Consider the following 17,350-nt stretch of genomic DNA (forward strand, 5'->3'; position numbering starts at 1 on the left):
TTGCATTGCACTATGAAAAATAGAGGAGTTTGCATGATTGTTTTGGCACAGCAAAATAACGCTGGTGATATTTTACAATAAAGTTTCATTTGTTAACATTAGTTATTACACAGCATGACATTCTGAGGTATGTTATTTTACAGATAATAACATCTGAAACTAATAACAGAGGGTTTTCCCGGTGCTATGAATAATCTTGACCAAATATAGTCATGTATATATATATATATATATATTACACCGCTGTTTTTTTGAATGTTTAATGTCATCTAGCTACTTAATATTAAGTAGTTTAACCCTTTAACAAGCATCATGACCACCTGGTCGACTTTTAATCCATAGGCTATGATTATTTTAATTGCTTATTACTATTTATCAGAGATGTGTCAGTATATTATTCAATGCAAGCAAGGGCCAAAAAATGTTTCAAGGAGTGCACCTTAAAGGGTTAAGTAGGTTAGTGTAATCAGCATTCAGTCAAGCTTTATGTTTAATTAAAGTAACTAATACATGATCACTAGTTTCTTTGTTTTAAATCAAGTAGCTACGTTATAATCAGCATAATGTAGATCCCGCCGATTGTTATTGCAGAATAAAGGCCTTCAGTCTTGAGGCTGATTTATACTTCTGCATCAAGCGCACATGTATGCTCCGACTCAGCATTCATGCGGTTGCATAGCCCTCACCGTGGCTGATGCCGATGTGCACCTCTCATGTAACTACACGTCACAGCGAGCTCTGTGATTGGGCGGCTTGGTATCGGTGATGAGTGTGGGCAGTGATGAGAGTGTGGAGTCCCGTGAAGGAGCTCCAGATGGAAACTTTTGTTTTGTGTTTACCTTATGATTAAAGTTGTTGCAAGTCCTACCTACTGTGTTTCCATCCACATGCTTTTATGGACAGTTTAATTATAATATTCCATTAAAAATGCTAGAATTAAACAATAAGATGTGCATTAACACAAATGCACTGAAGGTGGATAATTAATAAGAATAACTATGATTGAAACAAATATATATAATAAAATCCTTAATGCACAAACAGCATTTGGCAGGTCACTTCAGTGGTTCTGCCAAAGTCTGTCAGTATATTGATTTGGTTAAATGATGGCATCTGAACACAATAAATTCATTTACTCGTGTTTATAAATGAGATCTTATTTTAAAGTGTGGTTTATAACGCTGGCATTGCTACAGCTGCTTATTAAAATAATGAGATTGTTGCTAAAAAACCAGAACCATCATGTGCTGGCTTTATCAAAAAACACAACACATTAAATTGACAGAAATCAATCCTCAATTGTAAATGCTAACCAAGTAATATAAGGATATGAGCATTGTTTATAGCTATCTAGATAATAACAGGAGTGACGTAAACCAGTGTAAACATGGTGCAAATGCAGAGGATATGATCAGTTATAGGCACAGAGCTGGAGTTCACCCTCCTTTACTCACTAAAGGATGAGGTGTTTACCCGTTTAACGCTGAAGTGGCAGTGGTGTGTGTTAGTTTCTGGATGGCAGTAGCGGTGTGTGTTTTAGAAGCCAGTGTCGATGCTGAGCGAGCGCCGGGTCACATGTTCAATCTCTCCCGTCACGTACTCATTGAAGGATGTCTGGTACTTCGCCAACATCTTCAGCATCAGCCGCAGATTCAGCCACCACTGCGTCTTGGGCATCCGGTGTCTGTAAGACCAGAGTGACGGCTTATTATTAGTAGGACTTTACTTTTTAATACTCAAACATTATATACACATTTACTTACAAATAACTGTCCAAACATGCAGCTAACAATAACATACATGTAGAGGAATGATTTATTCATGCATTAAAAAATCTAAATCTTTATAAAATTGTCTAATTCTCTTTAAATCAACTAGTTCATGAAGAATTTACCTGTAGAATAACAGTTTATTTTAATCATGCATCATGAAGGACCTAACACACATCATTGCCTGGAGAACTGAAAAAGCACTATAAAAAAAGGGTAAGACTTTATTTTGATGGTCCATTTGAGTATTAGTAGACTGTCTGTTAATATCTGTTGATACAGACATTCAACAGATATTAACCTGACTATAAGAAACTTTGCAAGTACATGTCAACTTACACTAACCCCAACCTAACAGTCTACTTATAATCTAAAAGCCAAGACAGGATATAGTATAGAATATGTGGTCATGCTGCAGTGGAAACAGAATGAATATTGTGTCTGACTCCATCATGAGCTTGGAGGACTGCATCCATACATCTCTGCAATGACTCAAATCACTGATTAATAAAGTCATCTGGAATGGCAAAGAAAGCGTTCTTGCAGGACTCCCAGAGTTCATCAAGATTCTTTGTGTTCATCTTCAATGCCTCCTCTATCTTACCCCAGACATGCTCAATAATGTCCATATCTGGTGACTGGGCTAGCCAATGCTGGAGCACATTGACCTTCTTTGCTTTCAGGAGCTTTGATGTGGAGGCTGAAGTATGAGAAGGAGCCCTATCCTGCTGAAGAATTTGCCCTCTCCTGTGGTTTGTAATGTAATGGGCAGCACAAATGTCTTGATATCTCAGGCTGTTGATGTTGATCATCCACTCTGCAGATCTCTCACACGCCCCTATACTGAATGCAACCCCAAACCATGATTTCTCCTTCACCAAACTTGACTGATTTCTATGAGAATCTTGGCTTCATGCAGGTTCCAGTAGGTCTTCTGCAGTATTTGTGATGATTGGGATGCAGTTCAACAGATGATTCATGGGAAAAATCCACCTTCTGCCACTTTACCAAATCATCAACTAGAATTCAAGTTATTATTCGTTGCTCTTACAACTGGGATCAACGACACAACTTCTGTCAGGTAGTGTATACACATACACAAAAACAAATAATAAATAGAAAAAAACTAAGATGTTTAAAAAATTAATAATTTATATATTATACTAAAATAATACCAAGTTTATTCATCTGTACAGAAAATTTAAATCAATCAATTATATAAATAAAACCAACATAACATAAAATGAACCTTAATAATAACAATGTGAAGCAGTATGCCTATGGAAAACAAATTAAAAACTACATTATATGTTCTTAATTTATTGTCAGCATTATGGGACAAGAGGCTACTGAATAGCATTTTACTAAATAACTTGACATGCATGAAATATATTTATGTGAACAATAATCATGTGTTGTGTGTGTGTGTGTAACTGTAAGGGTCACTCACTCAAAGTCAGTCTGTTCCTTCAGCTCAGTGACAGGACTGAAGGTCATAGCCTTCTTGTACAGGCCCACCACACAGGCTGTGTCTGGAGTGTTCGTAAACACACGACCTGACACACACACACACACACACACACACACACACACAGAAATTAATTCCACCATGTGACTAAAGGAAAACAACATCTCCATCTGAAAGATTTTTATTTGTGAAAAACCAGCATCAATACTAGAGGAAAATTATCAGCCGGAAAAGTTTGCTCAAGTAACTGTACGTTCACATTGAAGGTGGCGACAGCGTAAAAGTAGCCGGAAGTTATTCATTTTCAATACAAGCCGGTGGTAATAAGTGGCGCGGCATGTCTACGACGGTGTAGGTGTCGAGAAGAGTTGAAATTAAGTCAACTTTATGGTAATGAGCTATGATGTGGCAACCAATCGGAATGTAGAAGTCCACAGCTTAAGAAGAGTCCAGAGAACACAGTTCTGTGAACTTTGGTTCTGACCACAGTTGTTCCCAAGGGTTTGAATATTGCGGTTGCCAGATTTTCAGTTATTTACAATGTTTTCTTACAGGGAAATAAATAAAAACGCTCTCGCCACCTTTGGTGTGAACGGACAGTAACGCAACAACAGCGCATTTCAATGTAGTATTCTCGTTTCTGCTGCTTGTAATAGTGGTACTGTGCTGTCATGGCAACACTGGTAAAATGATGCCTCTCGGCTCATTCACTGTCAATATAATGTTGCTATTTTATTGGCCTGTGTTTTTAAATATCAGTATAATTTAAGTTATTGAGTTACATGTAAAAAAGTCTTACAAAATTACTTTTTATTATAATGAATTAATTTAATACAATAATAAATTATTATTACGATTGCAATGTAGTTTTTTTTGGCCTAGTGCATCCATAATCAAAAATCGTATGATAATTTGGTAACACTTTAGTTTAAGTAACAATTCACACCATTTACTACTGGCTTATTACCTGCCTATTATTATGATATCAAATGTTTATTAGCACTTATATAGTATGTTCTTATTCTGCATCCCTAATCTTACCCAATACCTAAACCCAACTACTACCTTACTAACTGTTAATAAGCCGCTCATTATTAGTTTATTGAGCTTCAAGTCTTAGTTAATGGTTTGTTAATAGCGTGAATTGAACATTAAAATAAAGTGACTTAATTTAGAAGGTATTGATTAATATAAGCTGTTTATTCTATTTCTGTTGAGTTTTAAGCCTCATTCACTCTACGAACGGCAAGCGACCATTCATTTCAACAGAGAGTGAGATATTTCCGACGACCTTTGTCTATGCGAGCGACAGCAACCGTTGATGACCAGGTGGGCATGTCGAGTGACACGACAAAGTTGAGAATCCTTCAACTTTATGCAAATGAAGAGCAACAGCCAATAGGAGCACCAGTAGAGCTCACATGATCCTCTCTCAGCTCCTGCAGAGGTCGGTAGTATTCTCCATGTTGTAAACCTACACAGACCTGCGTTGCAGCAGGTTGCCACCCACAGCGACAGGCAGCTACAAAGTAACTGCTAGTGTGAATGAGGCATTAAGCTTGTAAAGGTCTCACCTTGTCTGAAGCTGTCGTTCATCTTCTCCGTCAGCCACTGAACAGCCCGAACTCCCAGTTTAGTGCCGTAGTTTCTGTCAAAGGGAGTAGGAACTCCACCCTAATAACATATGAACAACACAGAGCTGCTGATCTGACTTTTTACACCTGCTTTAATCGCTGAATTTGATTTCACTGGTGCATTGGCTGATTCAGGCCTGTCGTTGGGAAATAAATATGATTGTATAACTCCAGTAGATGGCGCAAGTCTCTGTTTAACGATGGAGTCATTGAATCATTCATTCAAGCGACTAGTTCAAAACTGCTGTTCATTTAGAAACAAAACAAATGACTCTTTAGCTACAGACTCAGATGAGTTGTTCAAAAGATTCATTCAGGAAGGAACCAGTGCTCCGAGAAGCTCAAATGTTCAGCACTGACTGTCTAAACACAAACAAACAAGAAATGATGTGTCTAGATGTCTTTCTGTAGACTTAGTTTGTTGAAATAATAGTAATTCTATCAGTAATTCAATAAAAACAGTTACTGATATTCAGGAAAACATCACTCTTGCTTGACTGATCTACTGTATATCATATGTAATAGATATTAAAAACACTACAGATATTTCTTGATTTAGGCTCATTCTAACTGTATATGAATAGGCTTCATCTCACAGTAATGCGCTTTGTCTCAAGGCCTGTTTTAGTCTTTTAGTGCTGCTCAATAATCATCCGTAACTCCTCTCAAATCTCACTTAGGATGCTTCATTTTATACGCAGAAATGTTGTCAATGTACCTGCTGCAGATGTCCCAGGATATTAACTCTGCAGTCGAACACACCTTTCCCCTCGGCGGAGTAAAGCTTATGGATGAAATCAGTGGTATAGTGCTCATGGCACTTCTCATTCCTGAAAACACACACACGGTCAGTCACAAGAGAGTAAAAACTAGTATCACAATCAGCGACCAGGTATAAACAGGCTCATAATAAGCGGGATAAAGTAGATCCAGGCGGTTGTTTTCTCAGAATAAAGCTGCATAAGGCCCAAATGATCTGACTGAATGTTTAGTCTTATCATGAAAAACAGAATCACCTCAGCACTAGACCTCTCTGAATGTCCTTCTTCATTTTCTCTGTCAAATGCACCACATTGGTCTAAAAGAAGACAATGTTATTCATACACATGTAAAAACAGTGAAATAACACAGTAATAAGCATGTGTTCAGTCCTACCGTGAGGTCATGGATGTTGAAAGGATCTTCAAATATGTACGCAGCATCTGCACCGACAGCGATGCTAGTGGTGGTTGCCAGATAACCACAATATCCACCCATAGTCTCCACTACAAACACTCTCCTCTTGGTTCCCGAGGCCGACTGCTTGATCTTATCACAGCTCTGGAAGGAAAACACACAAACGTCAGGCCAATAACTGCACAAACAATATTTATGGCTCTCAATCATGATTTACTTATAGCTGATGTGAAAATAATATTTGGCAGGTGTGTGTTCACTGACGCACACTGTATTGGATTACTTTAAAAAGCACTTATATTTGATCTTAATCAAATGCTTTTAGGAATTATTTTATTAATTAATCATTCATTTTCCTTCAACTTAGTCCCTTTATTCAGCAGGGGCCGCCACAGCGGAATGAACCGCCAACTATTCCAGCATAAGTTTACACAGCTTAACCAAGTACTGGGAAACACCCATACACACACACTAATAGTTCCTGTGTTTGGACTGTGGGGGAAACCGGAGCACCCGGAGGAACCCATGCCAACACTGGGAGAACATGCAAACTCTACACAGAAATGCAAACTGGCCCAGCTGGGACTCGAACCAGTGACCTTCTTGCTGTGAGACAACAGCGCTACCCACTGTGCCACCGTGTCGCCCAATTAAATTAAATTTGTTAATGTGTTTCAAGTTATTAACCAAACCAACCGGCTACAAGGAGAAAAGACAAAAAGACAGATGTAAGACTGGAGCACTGACAATAAAACTGATTAAGCCAATATATTTCTAGTTCATCGCCCGTTAATCTGCACATACATACAAACATTTAGGTGTAATGAGAAATGTGGTGACACAGTAGGTAGTGCTGTCGCCTCACAGCAAGAAGGTCGCTGGCTCAAGCATTGGCTGGCTCAGTTAATGTCTCTGAGTTTGCATGTTCTCCCCGCATTCGCGTGGGTTTCCTCCGGGTGCTCCGGTTTCCCCCACAGTCTAAACACATGCGGTACAGGTGAATTGGATAGGCTAAATTGTCTGTAGTGTGTGTGTGTGAATGAGTGTGTGTGGGTGTTTCCCAGAGATGGGGTGCAGCTGGGAGGGCATCCGCTGCGTAAAACATGTGCTGGATAAGTTGGCGGTTCATTCCGCTGTGGCGACCCCTGATTAATAAAGGGACTAAGCTGACAAGAAAATGAATGAATGAGAAATGTGGTTCATCTGCGTGAATCTACTAAACACAGGTGTTTTAAAAATAAGTTGATTCATGCAAACTGATGGATTCAGCAAAAGCATGTAGAACTGATTATTAGACGACTGTCTGGAATACTCAATTCTGATTGGTCAGTTGTTGGATGTTCTTTATCCCTAACTTAACCTCAGAGCTCATAATAAATTTGTCTTTAAAGGTGCAGTAGGTGATCTGCCACAATGCTAACTGGTTAGCCTAATATCTGTCCTGCGTTCCTATTTGCATACTATCCGTCCCAAATAGCATTTGAAAATAGAATTAGTGTGTCCCAAATCGTAGTATGTTGAAAAGAGTATGCCAAAGGCTCCTGGATGGTTTACTATTTCCGGTAAAAATACTCTACTCCATACTCTAACGGCTGATATTTCCCACAGTACATTGCGCGTTGGACGTGAATTTGATTCGATTTAACTACAAACGTGGGTGAAAAGTATAAATCAACTACAAACATGATGGACGCACAAGACCAACCATCAAGTAGAGAGGCTTCTGTAAAGATGTTTGTATGACTGTTAATTAGGGCTGCACGATTAATCGAAAAAAGATCATGATCTCGATTCGACTCTACACACGATCTTAATTCGGCTTTTTCTACGATTCAGCCAATTATACTTACAAGGTCAGGAGAGAAGCAAGGCAGTCGCACAAGTCTTCACAGCAACATGAACACCTTCAAATGGTGTTAAAAGTGTCACATACATTATTTATAAGGTATAATTTACCCAGAAATGTCATTTCTGTCTAAATGTAATGATGTATTCGCAGCAGCGAAATCACATGTGACATGACCGCCAGCTGTTTGTTGACGTTCGAGAATCAGTGTTGCCAGATGTAGCTGACTGTTTACAGTGGCTATGGCACCTCTTTGAGGGATCATAACAGGTTTATAAGTGAAGACCGGGACTGGCTGGCATGCCGTTACAAAACTGCCCAATTTTACACTACCCGCCTGTCATTTTTTTTACCCGCAAAAATAAATTCAAAACCGCCCAATCTGGCAACATTGCAGAGAACGCGCACATACCCGTGTTTAGTGAACAGAAGCTGCATAGGCTGTGAATAACAGGTAATGAAGTTGTAAATAACGTTTAGTTTGTTGCACAGAGCGATCGTTTGAGGGCCGTGCGGGAGGTTTGATTTGCATGTATGCGTTTTTTCTCACAGTGACGGCAGCCATGAGCCGCACCCGGATGTGAAAGTGAAGCCTGCGTGCACATAAATGATCATATCGCATTTTACAGTTATGATTACGACAAACATTTGATCAGTTTTTTCTTTTATAGCGAACACACAGTGTTGTGCATGAAAATAATGTTTACTGTGTCAGTATAACAACCCTAGCCTATATATAATGTTGAATATAATGCAAAAAGAGTCTGAGAATAACAAAAATCTGATTTTACCAGTGAAAACAAAATGTCTAATCATGTTGTCAATAACAGATGACAAGCACATGTCTTAAACATGATAAATCAACTTTATAATTATGAATAGTTATATTCATATTCTGATGTCATCATTTTACTGTGATTTAACAAACAGGACATGTTGAAAGTCTGTTCAAGTCCACCATAATGACTATACAAAATTTAGCATATTAAGCAACAGTAGACCTACACACAGGCCTAATATTATTATTATTATTGTTTCACCATATGTTTGAGAATTAACAATAATAATAGGTAATCATATTAACCTTTATTTTACATCTACAGAATCCTGAGAAAGAATCGAGATCTTGATTTTAAGCAAAAAAATATATAAAAATCGTAATTCACATTATTGCCAGAATCGTACAGCACTACTGTTAATTAATATCTTGTCAACTGGAACAATACTGAACTTATATAAAGACATGTTTGGACATTAACATCTGAATGCAGAGTTATCCAAACACCTGACTGTCACAGACTGTCACTGTTCAGAAATGACCCAATGTGAATATAAAAGCACCTTCAGCTCAGTAAAGCAGGCTAGGTGGAATAGCGCTGTTTACTGATGTCTTGTTGTTAAACTAAATATAAATCGACATTATGGATGCTGTAAAAGGTCTTTATGAAACTGAAAATAGTCACATCAATCTTTCAACAGGAGATTTCAGTGGCTGAACAACACTTCTGTGCATATAACCCATTCATAACAACACAATCAGGCTGTCTACCTTATGAACAGTTAAATATTCCCCTACTGTGCAATAAATATGTGCAATACTTTCTCATACGCACTTGTACACAGCACCTTATATCAATATACAATACAATACCTTCTCCATTCGTATTTGTACACAGCACCTTATAACCTGTATATTAATAACAAATCTGTACATACAATTCAACATCCAGATTAATTTACCAACTGCATCTGTTTAATGCTTATCATCTATTTTATTTTTCATATTTATTTTGTGTTGTCACTTGTCACTTTATGTACACTGGAAGCTTCTGTAGCCAAAATAAATTCCTTGTGTGTGTGAAGCACACTTGGCAATAAAACTGATTCTGATCTACATCAGCTTTGAGTGACTAACAGAGTTTTAAAACAGAACATGACCTGTCTAACAGAAATACTTCAGCCATGGTGTCGTCCTTCCTCCAGCGTGCAAACCCAACTCCAATATTGATTCAGGATTTTAAGAAGTTCTGATTCAGCATTTGATTTTACCGCTCTCTCTCTCTCGTCTCGAGACATGAACGCGCACTGCACATGTGTGAACGCGTGTCATGATTACCAGCGATCTCTAACCACCAGTGGTCGCTGGTAAGCACTCACATTCACATGGACTACATCTTATGAACTACATATTCAGTCATGCTACACACACACACACACACCTGCTCCAAGTCTCCACTGATTGGACTCCCACAGCTGATGCTGCTTCTGGACTGATTTCCACACTATTTAAGCAGCACACACAGTCATTCACATGGCCGAGTCTTGTTTACCTGTAAAGTGACAATTCAACGCGGTTTCCTGAGTCTTGTTTCTCCGTGTTTTGACTTTTGCCAAGTTTGTCTGTTTGTCCCTGTTCACTGCCTGCCTTCCGACCTCTCGCCTGTTATAGTGACTACGATTCTGGATTTGCCTTTATTCATCTGTCTGCACCTGTGTTGAGCTTTGCTTGCCTGACTACCGAATAAACCTGCACGTGGATCCTAACGTTGTCTCTGTCACCTCCCGTGTTACAACGCGCAAATGGCAGATCTGCGTTTAACGGAGGTGCGCAGTTGTACATTTGCTGACAGACAGTTTGGATGAATATTTCTTAGTCTTATGCCTTACCTAGAATATAAAAACACACATAAATACATTTAGATCATTTACTTTAATCATTCCTATTGGAATGTGCTGTTTCAACCAGCACAACAACACATGTCTCTGAAGACCATCACCCACTGCACCTTTAACAGTTGATCAGATATTTTGTTGAACTAATTTCCCTGTGGACTTCTTCTTCTGTTTTGATGCTTCTTATCTCAGTTGAAATTGAAGGATAGCATTTTTTATTGTTAGGCTTTGTTAACATTTACTAATAAATACAGACATAAAGGGGTTTCTTTTTCTGAGGAGTTAAATGCCACATGTGCATAAGAGAAGAGTTGATGGGCTGCTCTCAGCAACCTGCCTGTTATCGAGCATGGGTGTATGTACAATGCAGAGAGCTCTGAAATGTATGAACTGTGTGTCCGTGCTCTGAAACATTTGCCTAGTCGACGGTCAAGGCCAACTGTCAAGAGAAGATACCAGAAAGAGGAACATTTGGTTGCTGAATGGTCCAACTGCCAAGATGACCTCATATAAGGCAATAAAGTTGAGATTAGATAGTGTGTGAAAGACATTATAAAACATGAAGGAGAGCCCAAAGGAGACCAGAGCTGAATTGAAATTACATCTCTCCTGCGCAGAACTGGATCTCTTTAACTTCTTGCATTCAAAATAAAACTTCTTAATTTTAACTCAGGTCTCCGTCAATTTTCGAACATGCAATGGACCATTTGAGTCCTACAAAATGCATTATGGGAGGCTTTATTTTGCTAAAAAATGAATCAGTGAAAAAATAAAACAGATCCTCAGTCTTTTCTGCTGTTGTTTCCATTACTTCACATTTAGGTACAGTAAAACGCACATGGTGTTATTAATAGATCTAATAGTAATATATAGGTGTATACTGTACTTACAGACATGGCTGCATTAACAGCAGTATCGCTGCCCAGACTGAACTCAGTTCCTGGCACATTGTTGCTGATGGTAGCAGGGATGATGCACATGGGAATACATAGTTCATCATAGCGGCCTCTCGCTTCCACCAGCTCCAGAACACCTTCATACGCCTGAACATGGCACAAAATACATGCAAATATCATAAAGAGCAACACAGACATGGTTTCATATACTGTGGGGGTTCTAGGGGTGTCTGTGCCCCTGTGTCAACCCGAAATTTAGAATCGCAAATGAATGGAACAGTAAAAACTGCATTTCTACATACAGTAACCACTGCATACTTGGGGGCTGTTTTTCCTCTCCTGCTACTTTTCTATTATTTTTCAATGTAAACATTTGCTTGATAAATGTGTTTGACTGTTACGGTCACATGCAGGCATGTGATCAGCCGAGGACAAAAAAGAAGGAAGACAATATTTATATATATATTCTATATTATTTATATATTGTATATTATAATAGACACAATACTTCTAAAAATAATAATAAATAAAAAATTTTATGGCCACACAATTAAAGTTTAAATTTTAGTTTCATCAGTTTCAATGTTTAGCAGTTTAAAAGTGACCTAAGTAATATTGAATAGGTTTATGCAGTCCTATGTACTTTAATGTTGGAACAGATTCACACACCGCCACTAGAGGGTGCCACTGACTCGGTTTATACTTCACCATTTCACCCTGAAAAAAATATACATTGCTAAAAAGATTTTAGGACTTTCAGTTTCCCTTTCCTTCAGCGGAGTCCCTACTTTTTAATAGTTTTAATTAATTAGAAAATATATTTTTCTAAACTTATGAATTTTTCAGTTATTAAATTTGAGGTGCCCGGCTGTAGCCAGGGGTGTAGCAACCAGGGGGGACGTGGGGGATACGTCCCCCTCACTTTTAGAGACAGACCATTTAGAAACAGGTGATTAATAATTATATGAACGTATGATCTCATACAGCCGTCCCTCCCACTTTTAAAATGTCCGCTACGCCCCTGGCTGTAACACTGAATAAATGTAGACATAACAGATAATAATGTACATAGAGCGCACGTGGTCGTCACATACAATTGTGAGAGCGGAAAAAGTGTGCACAAGCGCACACGCATTTAAAACGATTTCATAATCTTTCATATTGTCAGCGGCTTCCTCATACGCGCACATTATAGGACTACACAATATCATGTTATACACACAGTAGCCTAGGTAGGGCTACAATTACATCCCTGAATGACGTCCGGAATGAAGTAGTTACTGCTTCTCATTGTGCACAATGATCAACACTGAAGGGGCAAACCATCAGGTCGCATGCTTTGATGATGATGAACCTCACTGAGACCCCCCTCCCTCAAAAAAAACAAACAAAAAAAAACTTTGGATTTGCGTAAATCACAGGGGTCGCCCCATTGAGCTTGTAAAATACAGAAATCCATCATACGGAAAGAATCACATCCCTTATATCTCACGTCTTTTGAAGTGCCGTGCATGTAAGCGTCACGTTTTTAGATGCCATGTCAAGTTGAAAGATCTTCAACTTTCACACACAGCACAACTCAGCACTGTCAGCTCCAAAAGCAGTGGACCAATCAGAAGAGCTTGGAAGCGGGGCAACCGTTGCAAGCTTCTGTTTATAGTAGACAGTTTGCATGACAACTGTTTTATTTAGCATTATATCATGGCAGAGGGGGTGCTCATTGTGGCTTGTCCAGATATCCTGAGTTATATGATGTATCTTCAAGCGCTCATCATGACATAATCATTTCCTAATGGGTCTGGTATTGTCTTTATAACATCACATTCATAATATCGCATCATGTGGACCTCGTGCAACGCTGCACTTTCTTATAACCCATTCCTGAGCGCTGCGTTTCGTGTCCTTAGAAGCAAAGATGCATTCGGTATGAATGAGCCCTAACACACGTAACCAGACTGAACTACAAGTGGTTAGTGATGGGTTTAATCGATCACCCAATAATTAACTGCACAGTAGTTTAGGGCGATATACTACATTTTCAGATTGCCATATCATCCACCTGTGAGATTAGCATCATGCAAAGGAGGAGTCTGGAAAAATGTATCTCTTTATAAATCATATGGAAGTCAGAGGTAAAAATAATAGCATATTATTAGACAATAAATCTGTTTTTTTCATCTAGCATGCACATCAGCCTGTTGCTGGAGACCACCTAAACTAAAATATAACCTCTTTAAGTTTTACCCTGGAAAATAACTCAAATCAATGTAAATTACAGTGCTCTTCCAATTAAATTAGCTTCTGAGACCTAAATGATTCAAATACAACAAGACCTGATGCATCCCAGTGCGTAATGGGACCAGATTTAACGCAATATGGATATGTGTAAAAATCAAAAGTATAATTTTTGCGCACCTCGAAACCACCGATGACCAGCAGTGAGTGGATGCTGAACTTGTTGAGGTTTTCCACCAGTTTGTCCATGCAGGTGCTCGGGAGGGTTCTGGAAAACACTGAGGGTGTAAAGTGATGCGTTTCAAAAATAAATAATGCATTGATTTCTGAAGGAGACTTACCGTTTAGTTCCCAGCAGAGATCCGCCCAGACCCGTCCAACCAGCCACCTGATTCCAGGACACTTCATTCACCTGCAGCATCACAGAAAACACATCAGACCTTCTGCATCCTCATGCACATTTATGCTTTTCTATTTTAGTGTTTGTTTTGGCTGTAAATGCCAGTAGAATATAGTCTGGCAAAAAAGGCAAATTTATATTAAAATGTTAATATTTGATCCTCATTTCTTTTTTAATCCTTGTCAGAGCTGTATAAAGTACTAGAGAACCAGACTTAAGTAAAAGTACAAGTGCTCTATCAAAAAGTGACGGGAGTAGGAGTTGAAGTGCTCTTTAAGCACCACACTTAAGTGGAAGTACTAAAGTATACAACATTTTTTGTACTTAAGTATTGCAAGTAGTTTATTTCAAAATTGACTACTCAAGTACTGAAAGTAAAAGTACAAGTATTGTGTAATGTAGTTATGAAAGAAATCAGTCAAAAGACATCATATTGTTTTGTTTATTTTAAGCAGAACGAAAAGAAACATGACTTACAGTACTGTTTTTCTCTCGGGCTTGAACCACAGATCTGACAGATTATAACAGCTTTAACACACACCTTTCAGAGTTGTGTGTCACAAAAACACTCCGTAATGCACTCAAAACGCTATTGAAACCCATTTTCGGGTCGCAAATTAACGGTTGTAAACGCTGTAAACGGAAGTTCTGAACATTCTGCTGGAAGACGCTGGTCACTATGGCGTTTGGTTACGGTTATCATGCCATCGATTCGGTTCAATTCGATATCTCAGTGCTTCTCTGTGCATTGACGATGATTTTCATACATAATTAGATTTTTTCTTCACAACACAAGAATATTTTTATTAAAATATATACATTTATTTCTATATTATTTGTAAAACTATTTAGTTCTTTAATACAGCAGTCAGATATAGGAACTGTACCCTTAATTTGAATCTTTGATTTGATTCTTTGATTTGAATCAGTGGTTCAGAGCACAAATCTATCTGGCCAATCCTGATTTTAGAAAGATGCTCAACAAAATCAGCTCTCAAAACAGCAACCCGTGCCCTGGAACGTAAATGGAAAAAAACTAATTTAGAAGTCTTTAGAATTGCATACAAAGACAGTATGTCCAGCTATAGGAGGGCTTTAAAATCTGCCAGGGCTGAGCACCTCCGCAAACTGATAGAAAATAATCAAAACAATCCTAGATTCTTATTTAACACCATCGCTAAATTAACAAATAATCGGTCATCTTTGGAACAAAACGTTCCACCGCAAATTAGTAGTGATGACTTCATGAATTTTTTCAGTGATAAAATAGAAGGCTTTAGACAGAAAATAGGAGATATTAAACTTTCTGCACCGCCTTATACTTCAGATCCAGTAAACACGCCTCTGAATCTAAATAACCTACAGTGCTTTAAAATCATACAACAGGAAGAGCTAGACAAAATTATAAATAGCTCTAAATCAGCTACGTGTATATTGGACCCAATTCCAACAAAGTTACTGAAAGAATTGCTACCTGTTATAGGAGAACCTCTTCTTAACATTATCAACTCTTCTTTATCTTTAGGCCATGTTCCAAATCCCTACAAGTTAGCTGTTATTAAACCTATTATTAAGAAACCACAACTGGAACCCAGCAACTTAGCTAATTATAGGCCTATTTCAAACCTTCCATTTATATCTAAAATACTAGAAAAAGTTGTTTCTGCTCAATTATGCTCCTTTCTGCAGACCAACAATGTTTTTGAAGTGTTTCAGTCAGGTTTCAGAGCTCATCACAGTACAGAAACTGCATTAGTGAAAATAACCAACGATTTACTCTTAGCTGCTGACCAAGGGTGCATCTCGCTATTAGTTCTACTCGATCTTAGTGCGGCATTTGACACCATTGACCATGGTATCCTTATTAATCGCTTAAAGTCTACAGGTGTCCAAGGACATGCCCTACAATGGTTTAAGTCATACTTATCTGATCGTTACCAGTTTGTAAATATAAATGGACAGCCTTCACAAATCAGCCCAGTAAAATACGGGGTGCCTCAAGGATCAGTTTTAGGCCCTTTACTGTTTACAATATACATGCTACCCCTGGGAGACATTATTAGAAGACATGGGATCAGCTTTCACTGCTATGCAGATGATACTCAATTATATATTTCAACTAAACCTGACGAGACGTCTAATCTGTCCAAGCTAACTGAGTGTATTAAAGATGTTAAAGACTGGATGACCAACAATTATCTTCTCTTAAACTCAGACAAAACAGAATTATTACTTATTGGGCCTAAATCCTGTACACAGCAGATCTCACAACTCGATCTACAATTAGAGGGATACAAAGTTAGCGTTAGTTCTACTATAAAAGATCTGGGTGTCATATTAGACAGCAATTTAACTTTTAAAAATCATATTTCCCATGTCACAAAAACTGCTTTCTTTCATCTGAGAAATATAGCTAAGTTACGAAGTATGCTATCCATCTCAGATGCAGAAAAGCTAGTCCATGCTTTTATGACTTCTAGGCTGGACTACTGTAATGCTCTGTTTGCTGGCTGCCCAGCATCCTCTATTAACAAACTTCAATTAGTACAAAATGCAGCTGCCAGAGTTCTAACCAGGTCTAGAAAATTTGATCACATCACCCCAATTTTATCCTCCTTACACTGGCTGCCTGTTAAGTTTCGTATTGAATTTAAAATATTGCTTCTTACATATAAAGCTCTAAATAATCTAGCTCCTGCTTATCTAACCAATCTTCTGTCTCGCTACAATCCAACTCGCTCTTTAAGATCTCAAAACTCAGGACTTCTGGTAGTACCTCGAATAGCAAAGTCGAGGTAAAGGAGGTCGAGCCTTCTCATTTATAGCTCCTAAACTCTGGAATAGCCTTCCTGATAACGTCCGAGGCTCAGACACACTCTCCCAATTCAAAACTAGATTAAAGACCTATCTGTTCAGTAAAGCATACACTTAGTGCACCACTTAGGGGGCTTCCACACAGGTTATGCATCTTGCTGATATACACTGTGAACATCAGCTACGCTAATTATTTTCTTTATTCTCCATTTCCACCTGGGGATACTCTTCCCGAGGCCCTCAGACTATGCAGAGTCACTGATTCGATCCAAGACCAACGACGAGATGATCCCAAGGTTTCCATATCCTGGACCTGGCCGAATCCTGAACAACTACTGCGATGGTCATGGAAGAGTGGAGAACATGAGACTGTTTCCTATGACGCTCCAGAGACAGACGAGTCTTCGCTGAGGCCAGCTTCCAGCCTCCGCCACTGAGA

At 38.5% G+C, this 17,350-nt stretch overlaps 1 protein-coding gene across 1 annotated transcript in view; it reads right to left on the reverse strand.

Moving 5' to 3' along the window:
* Positions 1–1,062: 1,062 nt before the first annotated feature.
* pfkla (phosphofructokinase, liver a) overlaps positions 1,063–17,350 on the reverse strand; it is a 58,938-nt gene continuing 42,650 nt past the window's right edge. Inside the window, exons 14-22 of the mRNA XM_056465955.1 lie at positions 14,039–14,109; positions 13,878–13,965; positions 11,457–11,609; positions 6,027–6,191; positions 5,888–5,949; positions 5,590–5,701; positions 4,812–4,911; positions 3,220–3,325; positions 1,063–1,684 (exon numbers count right to left, since the gene is read on the reverse strand). Coding sequence (XP_056321930.1) covers positions 1,537–1,684; positions 3,220–3,325; positions 4,812–4,911; positions 5,590–5,701; positions 5,888–5,949; positions 6,027–6,191; positions 11,457–11,609; positions 13,878–13,965; positions 14,039–14,109 — 1,005 coding nt within the window. The 3' untranslated portion in view covers positions 1,063–1,536. The remainder of the gene's footprint in view (positions 1,685–3,219; positions 3,326–4,811; positions 4,912–5,589; positions 5,702–5,887; positions 5,950–6,026; positions 6,192–11,456; positions 11,610–13,877; positions 13,966–14,038; positions 14,110–17,350) is intronic.

Source organism: Danio aesculapii, chromosome 9 (genome assembly GCF_903798145.1).
Source record: "Danio aesculapii chromosome 9, fDanAes4.1, whole genome shotgun sequence".
Taxonomy (NCBI): Eukaryota; Metazoa; Chordata; class Actinopteri; order Cypriniformes; family Danionidae; genus Danio; species Danio aesculapii.